This window comes from Pagrus major, chromosome 2 (assembly GCF_040436345.1).
Source record: "Pagrus major chromosome 2, Pma_NU_1.0".
NCBI classification, from domain to species: domain Eukaryota; kingdom Metazoa; phylum Chordata; class Actinopteri; order Spariformes; family Sparidae; genus Pagrus; species Pagrus major.
The window spans coordinates 16,617,954-16,631,049 of NC_133216.1; the positions used below are offsets into that span (position 1 = coordinate 16,617,954).

General features: G+C 40.4%; 1 protein-coding gene across 1 annotated transcript in view; it reads left to right on the forward strand.

Moving 5' to 3' along the window:
* grik4 (glutamate receptor, ionotropic, kainate 4) overlaps positions 1-13,096 on the forward strand; it is a 156,178-nt gene that overhangs the window by 69,406 nt on the left and 73,676 nt on the right. Inside the window, exons 5-6 of the mRNA XM_073487322.1 lie at positions 2,015-2,193; positions 6,112-6,165. Of these exons, the coding sequence (XP_073343423.1) occupies positions 2,015-2,193; positions 6,112-6,165 (233 nt within the window). The remainder of the gene's footprint in view (positions 1-2,014; positions 2,194-6,111; positions 6,166-13,096) is intronic.

Consider the following 13,096-nt stretch of genomic DNA (forward strand, 5'->3'; position numbering starts at 1 on the left):
CACACACACAAGCACACACACAAATACAATCCCACAGAACTTGTTTTCTCAGTACAGGGACCTATACAAGTCTAACTGAAGAAGAGAACATTTTTCATTCAGCTGCATGTTTTTCATTTGATTGAAACTGGTTCACCAGAGCAAACAGTGAGGGAACAACATGGCTGCTGTAAAGCGCCCTCGTGGAAAAAAAAGCCTCTGACTCCCCTTTGAATCCTGTGCAGCCAGAACACTAAAGAGAATATGAGCTTTTCTTCTGCATGTCACTCTGTCTGAATGCTCTTTAGCCAGCCACATCTAGTACAGTCTGTGCACCGTCTAATGTCATGAACTTGATGTGAAATTGTATTTGATGCCTTGCGCGGAGCTTCAGAGGCTGGATGCAAGCGGCAGACAAGGAGGGTGGTTTAGCAGAAGCTATTTCAAGCTCATCAAATTTATTCTGCGTTATACTACAGAGGAAGCTGATCTGACAGGTTCGAGACACAGGCAGGCGAGCAAGAAGCAGCAGCCAGGAGTGATGTCTCATGAGTGCACAGACACAGGTAGCCAGGTAGAGGAAGACAAACACACACAGTGATATACTGCCACACAGACGAGCTAAAAGACGGGCAGACACCGAGACATAATTGCACAAGCTATTAGACATGATGCTGGTGACTGGGACACTGCTGCAGCTCACGTTAATGTGCTGTGGAGAAGCTAAAGGAGTCGGCCTGATAACTTAAAATTGCCACACTGAAATTGGTCTCAGTGTGACAGATGAACTACTCTGCTGTCGCCATGGCAAAAATCACATAAAGTATCTGTTGATACCAAAGTCGAGAGTGCTGTTTTATTATTACTTTGTAATGGAAAAAGCAGGTGGAGGCTCAGCTAATGCTAGTCCTTCACCACAATGTCCTTCTCATGTGACTCTCCTTGCCAATATCAGGAAATGTTATACGAGTGTGATGAGATCTGCCAAGGTGAGTGCCAGTGTAGCTGTCTCACCAACATGCTGTGGTTCACTACTCTCAGATTCATTCAGGTTGTATTTTTTCTAACTGTAACACGCCTCGCAAATTAATTTAAATTCCTATATGGAAAATTAGCCGTATAACCTCTCCGGGTCTGCTAATATATGGATGCAAAGTGACTGGTAAAATGCTGCCGGGAGCATTTTGATTAAGTCGGCTGTGCTTTAATTAGGGCAAATCCCCCTTACCTCACTGGAGTCAAACGGCCTATTACCATGGGATAGAGTTGCTGAAACATCCGTTTGTGTTCGATGGCTTTACAGTAATTGTAATTAAAGGTGATCAGTCCACTTTTTCTGCATGGAAGAGTTTTTAATGGATTCACTGTTGTCAAATGCAGCAGACATACAAACATTTGTTTTATTGATGCACGATATTGATTTTTTTTTTGTTCAGCCAAATCAGATACCCGATAATTGCCTGCTTCTCATGGCTGATACTGATAAGATAAACAATAATTTGACACTTTAAAGGGAAGTTTGTAACATGTATTTTATGAACACCAAAGGGCAAGGAAGGCCAATATGTAGTGAGCAAAGATGGATGATTTAAGGGAGACATATTATGCTCATTTTCAGGCTCATCATTTTATTTTGGGTTACTACTAAATAAAGTTTACATACATTAATGCTCAAAAATACATTTGTTTTCTCATTCTGTCCAGTGTGTTTTAGCTCTTGTCTCTTTCAGACCTATTTTGCTTTTTCGTTTTTAATCCTTTCCTTAAGTGTTTTAGGTTCTTGTGCATTATCAGCCCGATATTAATGGAGCATCCCTAATTTGTTTGTGTTTGAGGACTGTGTAGCGTATGAAGTTCATACTGTGTTACAATATTAATCATGCTCTTGACTTTCCTTAACTTTTCAGTTCAGTATTTTCCTAACTTTAAAATAAAAAATTATTACTGTAAAGCTCCATTTCCTGAGGAGAGTCTTCCCTTCATTACAAGCAGCCCTCTCATGTGGTTCGTGTATGTGTGTGTGTCTTACCGGCAGGCTTATTGAACCTGGAGCAGCTCCTCAGGCAGTTCCTCATCTCCAAGGAGACTCTGTCAGTGCGCATGCTTGATGACAGCCAGGACCCGACCCCTCTCCTGAAAGAGATCCGAGATGACAAGACTGCCACCATTATAGTGGATGCAAACGCCACCATGTCACATATCATTTTGGAACGGGTGAGTATGGTTCACATTGTAGCTGTGCCATTCACGCACTGCTAACTTTTTTTTCTTTAACTTTAATCCATGTCTACCGTCTTAGCTTTATAGTGGGGGGAAAAAATTCCCAAGATCCACATTTATATAATTCTTATACATCTAAAAAAGAAAAAGTAACTCAAAAATGCTGATGGCAGGAAGTGTTCGGGGGCTAAAAGTAATTGTATATGTGGAGAAGAAGAAGAAGAAGAAGGTGTTGGTTCATCTAACCTGTAGAGATAGAGGTTTTATTTCCCACATGGCTCAGGAATATAGTGCAGCACATACAAAAAGGGAAATATCTTTCTCACCGCAATCAAACGTTTGCATTCTTGAATGACAAGACAGATTACGTGAATTTATGCACTTTTGGCAGAGGGCACAGCTTTTAAAAGACAGGGTGACGACAGAGCCTGGAGTCAAATGCACAGTTCCCAAAAATAAAAGGCAAAATGAATCGAGGCAATCTTATTTAACAAACCTGTTACGTCAAATTATATGGATGAGAGCATTAAATCAAGATGTATGCCAATGATTCATCCTCCATAAGTGAGAATTCTGCACAGTTAAGTGGATTAGTGTGAGTTAGACGGCCTCGTAAAACGAAGGGGCCCTTTTGTCTGTTTCCTAATACAGTGCATGTTATGGATTGAAAAGTGGAGCGAATAGAGTGGACTGATGCTGTAATGTCCTCATCTGTTGGTTTTATCTCTAAAACACCTTTTATATAAAACTACAACATGCAAAGTTCAACATGTGACAAAAACAGGAGTGAGCACTATTTCAGTCAGTAGCGTGACTTGAATGTGTTTTCCTCCGCTAATGGCACACTCCAATAATTAACTCAGAACATTATTGAGACGTGGGACACTTTGACTCCGAAGCTTCTCCTGATTGGAGCCTCGTGTTTGTAAAGAACCTTGATGGCATCAATAAAGGTGATTGTGTGAGCCGGGGAGCGAGGGTGTTTGGCAGCAGCATATGGCCTCTTAGTAATTAATACACACCTCATTATTTCTAGAAGACGACGGATGGATGGCGAGAGTGGAGATGACAATAACTGGAGGGGGGGGGGGGGTTGTGAGGGGGAGGACCAGGAGAGATGCTTCTCTCGTTTCCCACCTCTTCTACCTCCCTCATTCTCTCTATTAAAGTCTCTCTCGCAGCAGTCTCAATCTCTCACCTCAATGGAGTGTTCGAACAGCCGTCAGTGGTCATTCAGTCACCATGGCAATCCTGGTCCTCAGAGCAGTGGGAGCCCTCAGTGGGATGTCTCTCTTTCTCTCTCTTTGTCTCTTCCCCGTCTGTCCCTTCAGTTGCTCCCTTTTTTTCTCGCTTTCTGTTCTCTGCCCAAAATGCAGAGAATACAATTTCACTTTGTTTCTTCACACCTCCCTCCCTGTGCGGTCTTGTATACCCATCCCTCTATCTTGCACTCTTTTGTCTCCTTTATGTGCCACGCTGTCTGTCAAGAGACAGTCCTGCAGCAGGGTAATGGAAAGTTAGCCGTCCCGCCTCTCATGTGGAGTGCCTAGTTGCCAAACATATCAAGGCCATGCGCCGGCGTATTTTTACCAGTCTGAGATGATAATTCGAGTGCCCTGCCTGTCTAAAGGGACAGAATCGCCTTTTGTCATGCAAGACATCCCGCCTTATTGGTCTGTTTGCATCTTGCATCAAACCCTGGTCAGACAAAGGTCTCACTCTCTGAGGTTTTAGCATTCAGAGGGGTTTAGGTCAGCAGTGTTAGCATTCTGAATGTAATCTTGTTCAGTCAGGCTTCCACTGTTGTGAGCAGCTGTATAGAACCAAAGTGGGATAGATAGTGAGCCCAGTATATAGGGGCAGTGCAACTGTGCACACTCTGACCAGAAGCTGCGGCTGAACAACAAGGAGATCAGGAAAATCTTATTTCGAATGCAGCGACAGGAAACCAAAAAGATATTTTTCATCAGCTGCTTGTTTCGGTTGTATTGTGTGTTCTGACTGTGATGTGGGCAACGAAATAGGATTTGGGTTATAATGTCAGTTTCTGTTTGAGGGGGTATTCAAGGGACAGATCAGCTAAAGAGAAGATGCAGTGGTATGCTTTTTCATTTTTCTCCCTTTCCCTCAGTTTGTTATATATGTTCTTGTGCATGTTCTTGAATGTCAAAAAGTCCACACCAACAGAAGCTCCTCTCTCCTACAGAAAACACTGCTCTTGAAATACCTCGTCAGTAGTCCCACCTTGTGACTTTGTGACATCACAGGGGGGTCCTTAAAGAGACAGGAGCACAAACAGAGTGTTTCAGACACAGGGGAACACAGTGCTGCAGCACCGGACAGTATGGAAAAACGGATGTGTTTTTTGAGCACTAAAGCATATAAACCTATTCTAGTAGTAACCCCAAAAAAAATTGTGAACTTGAAAATGAGCATAACATGTATCCTTTAAACAAATGGACAGCTGCACAAAATAAAGTCCCAGGGCTTATACTACTGTGATTGGCTCCAAAAAAAAAAAAAAGACCAAATGAAATGATGATAAATGAATGTGAGTTACTGGTTTCCAAATTCTTACAAATCTATCAGAGGAGCCACGTATTGTGCAGTGTGAGATGCTGCATCACCTCCTTGAGTCCAGCTCAATGGAGAAGGGTCAGTTGCTAATAAAGTGACACATTTTGATATTTTGAGGTCCTGAAAATGTTCTTGAACTATTACCTGCTATAACCTGCTGCACGAAGCTTCTGTTAAAGACAAAAAATCTCCACCACCTTGTGCCATTAGCTAGCTTTACTCCTCGGCAGGTGCGAACAGACAGCTTCCTTGAATCATAATAATAGTAACCTTACATCGTCATCATGCATTTAGTAGTTTCAGAGTAATAGCGCACTAAATATCCTCAAAGGAGATAGCTTTATAAAAACATCTTGAGAAGTCATTCAGAGTCGAATAATGAAAGTTGTATTTTGATGTTTTTGCCGTAATAATTGGGGCCTTTCTACTTCGTACTCTTTTATTATTTATGCTGCTGCAGAACACTTAAGTTGAATATTCAACAACTGAATGACATACACATACACCCACTTATTGCACAAAAACACCCACACATATTTAACATATTTTGCAGAAATGACAGCTAAATGTCTGTTATTAAACCCTCTTTGATGATAAACAACCTTAGATGTTAGTTTGGAAGCTACTTGTTATGGAAATATGTAAATTTCAGTTCATCCAGGTGTGGAAAAGAGACTCTCTGAATAGCGTCTCTGAAGGGGTATGAGGGTTAATTCATGCTCAGGAAGAATTTCAGTTAATTAAGGATTTTAATAGAAAGAAAGTTCTTGTAAAAACAGCACGTTCTTTGAAAGCATTCGGTTTGATATATATGTCTATTTGATATTTATTGATTTTAATCATAATGTGCACTGCAGTGTGATTAAACAGCAGGCTATAGCTCGATGACTTTCTTTTTTGCTAATGACTTTAATGAAATGGAACTATGAAAAGTTTGCCCTGTCCTTCACAACTGCTCCTCACTGTGACTTTGATTTAATCAAATTGTAAGACGAAGTGACGAGAGGCATACTAATGCACCTCAGAAATTAATTGCTCCATTGAGAGCCACTGTCAGATAAGAATGTGTCTCGTCTTATCAAGATGTGGATTTGATCTGCCTGCTGCAGACTGGAGCTCGAGTTACACTGAATCACTGACCTCTCAACTTCTCTCCCCCCGAACCCTTTCTTCTCCACTCTCTCCGCTCTCTGCTTTGTTCTCTCTCTTCCTCCTCTGTTTCTCTGACCTCCATCTTAACATCTTTTTGTTTGGATTTCTGTGTTGTACCCTGCCGTCTCTCTTACCTTTCTCTTTATCTTTCCCCTCCTGCCCCTCTTGTCTTCTGTTCCGCAGGCTTCAGAGCTGGGAATGCTGTCAATCTACTACACTTACATCTTCACCTCTCTGGTAAGCAAATGAAAGCTGGTGTGGGCATTTAGAAGCGATGTCGATTTCACGCCTACAGGAGCACATCAGTACTCTAATGCTGCTGTAGTGTATTAAAATAGCACACTTTAATTGCTACTCTTCGTGTAAATGAGTGATTGAATGCATAGAGTTAGGCAGGCAGGAGCTAAGACAGACGAATTATAGCATAGCTGCATTATGGCATAGTCGATTTTCTCCCTCACTGCATGTGACTGCAGATTAGAGACACGCTGGGTCTATAGTGGCTCCAGTCGCTCCTTTTTTTCCCTCCTTGGTTGAAATGCACCTCTGGACCAAACAAATAAATAATGGTGATTAGTATAATTGCCACTGGTTCTATTGATGTTGTTGCTGCTGGAGTTTTTCTTATAATAATGATTGTTGAAAGGCTGCCAAGCTCACATTGAATGAGTGATGAAGTCATCGTCTACGGAGTCAACATTCATTTCTGTCAGTGAATGAGTCAAGGGGGAGCTCCACAGATCCTTCCTCTACACCTGTCTTTCTTTCTTTCTTTCTTTCTTTCTTTCTTTCTTTCTTTCTTTCTTTCTTTCTTTCCTTTTTCTGTCTTTATGTCTTGGAGTGAAGTCAAATTATAGTTTGTTTGCTTATATTTTATAATGTTTTATGCTTAACTGGTCTTATTGCTCAGTTAATTAGCATAGGGCACACCGCACGCTGTTTGGTTTTGCGTTGGTCCTTGAAACCTTTGAAAGTGTGTGAATGTGAGGTAAAGAACCAATGCTTTAAAGGTGTAATATGTAAGAATTTTCATTTAAAAACATTAAAAAATGAACTACAATTATCAACAGAATGTGATGAAATATCAGACGTCATGTAAAAGATGTCTATGTGCTGTGTTGAAGAGATATACTGACATTAGTATGCTAACCAGCTAGTCCTGGGCCTGAAAACCTCCTTCTCCCAGCAGTCCAAAGCTCCTATGCAAGCGGTGTAAACACCAACACTCTCCTGGTCGTCCGGCTAATTGTACCATTTAAAGGGCTTTGAAAATAAACATATATACAGTAAAAATGGGCCAGTGCCACTGTGCCAGAATAGAATTATATTATATTATTATTATTATTATTTTGAATGTTTTTCTAATTTGTCAGTAATGGGCTTCACCTGCTGTCTTCATGTGTCACCTGCAGTTTTCTGTCATCGCTGTAACGCAGCAGCACAGTTAAGATGTGTTCAAGTCCCCCGCTCTTTTTAATTGTTGTCAGTGAGCTTCTGTAAAGCCTGCAAGTTCTCATTATACAAAGCTATCAATGTTGTAAAAGTAATTAACCTTCATCCATGTCTCAAGCTATGACATTTTGGTTTGTTGAATTTGAGGGAATTGTGCCTGAACACCCTTGGAAGTTCTTTGAATTTGATGTTTTTATCTGCTCTGTAATGTCCTTTCAACTTAAAACTGACTTCATCACACTGCATTACACATTGTGGAGTTCACACGTATTTAAAGCAACATTTTATACCTATAGTGACTTCAATTTAAGGTAGCTTTGTAAATGATGCTGCATATTGTTTACAATGACATTGTCCTCAGAGGGGGTGACAGAGGCAGATAGAGAAAGAGCTGAGAGAGGCAGCTAAAGAAAGTGCTTCTTTGCAAAGTTGCTTTCAAAGCAGTAGCAGGTCAGCAGCTGTATCATTATGACTGATGATTCTCCTTAAGTGCTTTATCTCAGGCAGGTATACACAAAGCACCTCTGCAACTTTTGTCAAAGTATAAGGTCTTATTATGGACTGTACGGTTGTACCAGTACGGTTGGGCCAATGAATGATGCCATCGTCCATCGCCGATGGCTGACAGCCATCGACTACTAATCCCTCAGCATCGTAACATCATGATTCAAAAGGCTCCCCACCAGAAAGCACAATTAAGAGGCGTGTCCCCTCAGAGTTGCTGTAGGGCAAGAATTGTTGTTGTTTGTGATATGTGGAGAGAGGAAATCAAAAAGAGTATGTTGCTGCTCGGTGCACTAACACGCAGGCGGCTTTTTCTTTTTTTTTTTTTAACACTGAGGGGACAGACTGCTTTAAATTCATAAACAACAGTGTCATCGCAATGTTTCACTGTAGACATTGTCATATTCCAATTCAGCAGACGTCGCCCAACCCTAATTAGACGTACTACGTTTTATTTTCTGTGATCGACTGTGGCGTCATTTTCAGGATTAGGGACGGAACAGTTGGGGAGGGGCTGTTCCCCTTATTGGAAATGAGTCACTGCTCCTCAAAACATCTGTGCATGTCCCTGCTGGAAATTACATGTCAAGGGATTGGCCCCAAATTTGAGAATAATAATGGGCTCAGAGAGGCTAAGGGATCTGTGAGAGTTATTGTAAGATCATAAAGATAGCGTCTTGTAGAAAATGTGATGCTATAGTAAACTGACTCGATAGCTTCTCCCTAATGGAAATTAATGAGGTTCGAGACACTTTGCTCTAATAGCGCTGTAGAGATGATTCATATCAAGCTGATTTATGACTCATTAAGAGTGGGCTGCTGCCATCTTCATGTTTTGCTCCACAGCCCTTGACATAGTCACTCCTGCTTTTGTAGGTCTCTTCTTCCTTTAATTTTACCTGCTCGGCTTTGCTATCCTTTGTGCCTACGCCTAAATAAAACCCTCATCATCACTCTACTGCTGGAGGGCACAGCATAGCATAGAGATTCATATTAGATACTAGATGATGACCCCACATCCTCCCCTCCCGCCACCATTTTCTTAAAGTCCAGCCATTGCTCAGTGACGGCATCGCTAATAGCTTCTTCTAACATCATTAAAATGGTCAGTGGTGTGCCCCTGGCAGCCTGGAATATAATACATAAGCTGTGAGTGGAAATATAGATGCGCTGTTGTCTCCTTACTTATCGTAATCAGTGATTCATCCTGTTTATTGTGTTTTTAAATGGCTCCACTGCTGAGCATCATTCTCACCACGCACACACATGCATAAATATACTCCGACACAATGGACACAAGTTTCATTATATTCTCTCACTGTTCAGTTCAGCGTTGCCCATTTTCCAAACTCACTGTGATATTACATCTCTGAAAATGGCAATAATACATTAAGTGCTCGGGTCACTCTTTGATCCTCTTATTAAAGTACACTATGTGACTGTCCTGTCCAGAGAAATGACACCATCGCTCATTTGTTCAAAGAGCTTAAAACTACTTGGAACATCCGGTGCCAAACTAAGATATATTGATGTTCTCTGCCAGGAGTAAAGGTATGTAGGTCAGGGTGGTGAGTGGGCGTTCAAAGGGGATGATTTTGGCAGAGTTTACTTGAGACTGGAGTTCACATCCCAGTCAACGTGTGTTTCCTTTAAGTATGACAGCAAACTTCAGACAAACTTTACCAGGTTGCCTCCTCAACCATTTCTTAACCAAAACTGACAGTCTGCTAAGCCCTGCCAACATGGTAGCTGTTGCTACACCTGTCAACCTTTCGTTTTCGTCTGGCACATATGGAGTTTACAGCGATAATGAGGGCAGATTTACCACCTGCAATTTTTTGACATTTTTGAATCAATGGGTACCTGAATTCAGAAAGAGGTTGCCAAAAGCAGGCTTCTCATTTGAATCTGGTGATCGTCAACTTAGCTGTCTGAAATTGTTGCTCGCACATTTTGTCAGATTTAGCTAATTCGGTAATTTGGCCAAACATGAGGTCGTGGTAAAATATTATAGGCAGAAACTCTTGAGTTCCATGTTTAAGGCATAGAAAAAGAGAAACTGCGTGATTCTTGTAAAATTTTGTATTGTACAATTGTATAAGTATGTCATAGTATGAAAAGGAAAAATATGAAATCAGACCGTTATTTTGTTGTAATGTAACCCTGTATGGCTGCTTAGCTCACTAAGCTTGCACAAGCAGGATGGAGGTTAGATATATGCATTATTGTTCGTATTTTATGAATGTGTCACTTTGACATGAAAAAATGCATTAAGGGATGAAGACTAATTAATGTGTTTGGTGAGTTTAACACTATCTCAGGTAACATAAGCTGAGGTTGCTAGAATATAAATGTCCTATATCCAATTAAAAGGATACAGCCACTATCATTAGCCTACACTTTGATATAGGAGCATCCAGGACTGGCTTTCAGACAGTGTGGAAATACTACACTGTTAATATCCTACAAAATAATGTAGCATAGTATGCAGTGCTGCATTGGCCTTGAAAGTAACATTCGGTTACATTTGTAGGTAGTAAGCTCCTTAACTGGGCACGGCTAGGGTTACCCGCTTGTGCTAGAGTAAACAAACAAACATTTTGATCAATTCCTTACTCTTTTGCTCTTGTGTTTTTGGCTTTAGGAAGGGTTGAACTGCCCTCCAAACTTGTTATAAACAAGTCTTTCTCAAGTCCCATACAAGCAATCGATACAATCCATACAATCCAAGCTTGAAAGGAATTCTTTGCCTGGTCACGCTGGCTAAATTATGATTTCACTGTTGCTGTTCAGAGGAGGGGTTTAGCAAATTGTCAAGAGAGAGCCAAAGTTAAAAACATTGCTAATAACTAAAAATCCAGCCTTGGAACAGAGCGGTTTTCACAGCATGTTGTGTGGCTCACCTGGTGTTTAGATTAAGTAACAGTGTTTTGAATAATCGTCTATGTTGTTGTTCATTTAATATTAATGACAACTAGAACACTACTTAAGGCTGCGATACACTTTCAGAAGTATGAGCGCCGGCATGCACAGGAAATGAGGGTAATAAAGGTTGATGAGCAAGGATGGTTCAACTTGTATATACTGTATGTGTGTGGGGTTCTGTCAACAAACAAATAAATTACATCATTGAGTGCAATACTGTTCCAGATAATATTTCACTTACTGCACATCATACAGCACTGCTATCATCAGCTGAACAGAAACATGTAAGTTTAAGTTAATGCTCCTCTTATCAGCCTAGCATGCATTCAGTTAGTTATTTGTTGTAAGCCTGACATAAATCTCAAGGAAAATATGAACAGCAGCTACTCTTACACATTGACATACAGCCAAACATATACAGCATGAAGTGCGCCTGATAACTCAGGATAAAAGGTTTGTTGGCTGGCTTTCATACAAAATAACTGTACTCATAGCACCCGGGTTACGTACAGTAACTAACAGTTACGATCTTCAACCCACACTAGCAGTAAACTCTTCTGTACTGGCACTTAACTGCCCATAAAAACACAAGTAGCACACAAATCAAACATCAGAAAAGGAACACAAAGTGCAAGACAAACTGAACTTGTGACAGACTTGTGTCAACACTCATATTTAACAAAGTCAAAGTAGGTTCAGAGCCCTTTGTACAACATCTTTTATTTCCCGAAAGACAGATGAAAGAAATGCTTCTGCATTGAGTCACAGGAGCTTGTGGAAGAGAGGCTACCCTGGATGTGACGTCGTGACTTTGGCTCTATAATTGCGATCTATTTTTAGCTGCCTAAATATAGCCTGAGGGGCAGCAGATCAGAAAAATGGTCCTCTTCTGTTTTTGGAAAGCATTTTCAGATTTCACTGTAGTTTGTTCAAGTTTGGGACCTAATTTGTTCAAATTATTCTTTAGAAATCTCAGCACATATCCTTTTCCTCCAGGCTGAGTCAAGGACATACAGTACAGGAAGCATGATGGATGATGAAGATGATTGTACAGTCACTAACCTTTCATTGTGTCGGTTCAAAAGTCTGTGAATGCATGTGTGCGCTCTGAATGATAACGGCTGTTCCAGTACAGATATTTCCATTATCTCAGCGGGCAAATAACATATTCTGAAGTCTAATTAAAGGTGACACATACCACATACTCACTCACCTTTGGCCCTGAAAAAGCTTTTACATTAGGCGACCTGTGACCAGATACAATCACTTCTTCCTAACAGCGTTTCTAATGAATTCAATTAGTTAAAAACACTGTGGAGCAAAACGAATCTGCAGCCCTTTAAAAAAAAAAAAAAAAAAAAAAAAGATTTTAATATTTTTGTGATGTTCAGAAGAATGCAGATAAATGTGAAATGAGCAACTTGTGTTTATCTGGCTCCAAACACAAAAGCGTATATTAGAGAAAGGCAGCAGTAGTTTGATGTAATTGCCGTATGTGTTTTCTCAGTGTGATGCCTGTCAGAGCCAGCGCTAAGTGTCTTCTATAAAATCATTGTTCGTGCTTTGACATCAGCTCGACTTTATTAATCTTCACAGAGTTTCTGTATGAAGGCAGCTTTCCAATGCTGTGGAGAATTAAAGTGATTTTCAGGTAGCGGTCTGTTATCCAGGATAGTAATCACTAGGTTTCCTCCGACAGCACTTACGTAAATTATTAAATCTTTTTTCTACAGCCGTGTAGTGTTTAACTAGATTTCATTTTCCTGTTTTTATTTTAAGAACAGTAGGCAGGATTCATAATTATTGTGTTGTTATTCTAAATCTATAGACTTTTTGAAAATGGAGAGGGAGCACACAAAGCTCAGAGGTGCAAGTCTTCACTCTTCACACTGCCGTCTCAGGGAACATTCATTATTTGTTTATTTATTTATTTTCCACAAAGTTCGTGGCTTATGATGTGTTTTCTTGTTAGCTCACATAAATCTAAATTCTACTGTCTGTGATTTAAAGTTTGCCTACCGCAGCCCCTCATTAACCGGAATAGATACAGAATTGGCACCAACATGAAGATAATTCACTTGTTCACTGTTATCATAAAAAAAAAAGTTATTTTAACAATTATAAAATGTCTGTGTGGGAAGGAGGATTGACCTTCTGATGGCACCCTAATTAAACTTATACAGATAATAAAAACTACGTTTGGAGGTTCAGATTAGAGTCGCTGACCATCTAAAATTGTGTGTTAGGTGGGAACATTCGCAGTTTATTTTGATCAAAAGGGCATCTA